We start from the raw sequence: 2,397 nt of genomic DNA on the forward strand, positions 1-2,397 counted from the left end.
GGCTCTCTGCTTTTTTTATGCGGGAGTGAGTGGGTGGGTGGGTGGGTGGGTGGGTGGGTGCAAACTCTCTTTTTGCTCGGTAGCATCCAGACAGAGAGACACTGATTTAAAAGACAACCTCGTGCTTACGTCGGGGCTGGAGTGCGGGGGACTTGGCAAGCATTTGCTCGGAACCGCGGGTCGGGATAGGACGTGGGCTTGAGGGCGAAGGAGAGAGAGAGGGGAGAGAAAGCGAGTTAGGGGCACTGGAACGGAAAGCAAAAGCAACTCCCAAGGTCGTCGGAATCGGCTCCTACAGTGGCAGGTGGGATCTTCCCGGAGAGGAAGCTTCGGGAAAGCAGTGACTTCTCGGGGCCCCTCCAGCCACGCCGGGAGCAAGCAAGCCGGGAGGTCCACCGGCGTTTGCGGGAGGCGTGGGTTCTCGGCTCCGGAGCTGCAAAGAGGGCGATCCAAGCGCCAGGCTGCGGGCGTCTCCCGGGGAGCCGGAGCGGGGCTGACGGCCGGCGCTCTGCTTGCGGCTACAGTCCGGGCCCCGCGAGGCCGCCCGGTTCTCCTCGCCACCGGGCTCCTAAGCAGAGCGCTGGTTGTCATAGGGCCGCGGCGTAGGCCGCCGCCGCCGGGTAAGGGTCCAGCTGAGGTTTACCCATGCCGGGCAGCAGGATGTAGGCCAGGGGCGGCTGGAGTCCCGGGCTGGGCCAGGCGCTGCAGTTGCAGGGGATCATGTAGCCGGGGTTCCCGGGCGACGGGTGCGAGTGACTGTGGCCCCCGCTGGCCGCGGCGGCGGCGGCTGCAGCCGCGGCGGCGTGGAAAGCGCCGCCAGCCGTCGGGTAAGCCAGCGAGGAGGCGGCGTAGGGCAATCCGGCCCCCGAGCCTCCGCCTCCGCCGGCTCCCGAGCCCGCCGAGGACGAGATCTCCGCTGCCATTTTCGAGCCCAGGTCGAGCAGGGAGTAAGGGCTGCCCGCGGCGGCGGCTGCAGCGGCGGCGGCGGCGGCGGAGGGAGGGAAGAAGACGCGGGCGGCGGCGGCCGCGGCGGCGGCGGCTTTCTCCGGGTTGGCCAGGAAGGCTTCGTGGCCGTGGAGGACGCCGGCCTTGAGCGCCGGGTGATGCGGTCCGAGGGGGTGGGCGTGGGGGTCGGCGGCGTCGGGCAGGCCGTAGGAGACCACCGGGAAGGCGAACTTGTCCTTCTTGAGGAGCGTCTTGGGCTTCCGCCGCGGCCGGTACTTGTAGTCCGGGTGCTCCTTCATGTGCATGGCCCGCAGGCGCTTGGCCTCGTCGATGAAGGGCCGCTTCTCGGCCTCGCTCAGCAGCTTCCACTCGGCGCCCAGCCGCTTGGAGATCTCCGAATTGTGCATCTTGGGGTTCTCCTGGGCCATCTTACGCCGCTGCGCCCGCGACCAGACCATGAAGGCGTTCATGGGCCGCTTGACGTGGTCCGCCGGCTTGGCCATGCCCGCGGCGGCAGCGGCGGCGGCGGCGGCGGCAGCGCCCAGCCCGTCGCTGCGAGCCACCCGCAGGAAATCAATGGTGGCTGCGCCCGGATCCGAGGTTGCCTTCCCCACCCTCCTCCTCGCCCAGGGGGGGATCCTCGCACCGTCGTCTTGGCCCGCCGCTCTTCTGCCGTCGGGGCTCTCAGGGAAAGGCGAAGGCAGCAGAAAGTCCCTTTCCAACTCAAGTCCGCCGGACCCTGCCTGCTCCGGGGCAGGAGAGGGGCATTTGACAGCCGCCCAGACGAGAAGCCGCCGCGAGTTGCGAGAAGCGAGGGAGCCGACGTCGGCCAGGCGAAGGGAGCGGGCGACGTCGGGGAAGATGCGGCGCCAACCGCGGCAAAGTCAATCCAGCTTTTCAAGAGACGCCCACGGAGTTGATCCGTCCCAGGACAGCAGGCCGGCCGGCCGGCACCTGTCCGTCTCGCTCCGCGCCAATTTTCCAGCTACCTGGAGTCGGCGAGGCGCCCTTCCCCGCCTGCCATGGCCGTTTCCCTGGAAGAGTGGCCGAGGAAGCCGGGCGCTCCTCCCCTCCGCCTGCTCCCCCCGCTTTCCTTCCGGACTCCCCGCGTTGATCCTCCCAGTCACCGGCCACTTGCTGCGATCGTCTCCGCTTGAAGAACGAACAGCCGCTCGGCTTCGCAGGCGGCGGCGACGACGGCGGCTCCTCTCTCCCGCCTCCCTGTCTCAGCTTTGGCCACAAAGTTGCCGCAACTTTCTCGCGGATCCTCCGGCGCGCCGCCTCCCCCTTTTTCGGGCGCGGTGTTGCTCGGGCCGAAGGTGGCGGAAGGGCGGAAGGCGAGAAAGTAGAACTTCAAAGGCGTAGGAACCGAGCGCGGGAAGGGCAGGCGCGGAACCCGGCGGTCCTACACCTTGCTTAGCGCGCTCTGGATGCCTGTTCCCCAGCTACCTC

The 2,397-nt window shown here is 68.8% G+C and overlaps 1 protein-coding gene across 1 annotated transcript; it reads right to left on the bottom strand.

Moving 5' to 3' along the window:
* Window positions 1-587: 587 nt before the first annotated feature.
* Window positions 588-1,448, bottom strand: SOX21 (SRY-box 21). Its single transcript, XM_015826608.1, has one exon. The coding sequence runs from the start codon at window positions 1,446-1,448 to the stop codon at window positions 588-590; it is 861 nt and encodes a 286-aa protein (XP_015682094.1).
* Between the last annotated feature and the right edge of the window lie 949 nt (window positions 1,449-2,397).

The sequence above is a fragment of the Protobothrops mucrosquamatus genome, unplaced genomic scaffold, assembly GCF_001527695.2.
Source record: "Protobothrops mucrosquamatus isolate PMUCROS unplaced genomic scaffold, P.Mucros_1.0 scaffold3201, whole genome shotgun sequence".
In the NCBI taxonomy this organism is placed as follows: domain Eukaryota; kingdom Metazoa; phylum Chordata; class Lepidosauria; order Squamata; family Viperidae; genus Protobothrops; species Protobothrops mucrosquamatus.

What these genes read in the sequence shown, in the direction of transcription:
- SOX21 (XM_015826608.1), bottom strand. Translation starts at nt 1,448, where the DNA reads ATGGCCAAGCCGGCGGACCACGTCAAGCGGCCCATGAACGCCTTCATG.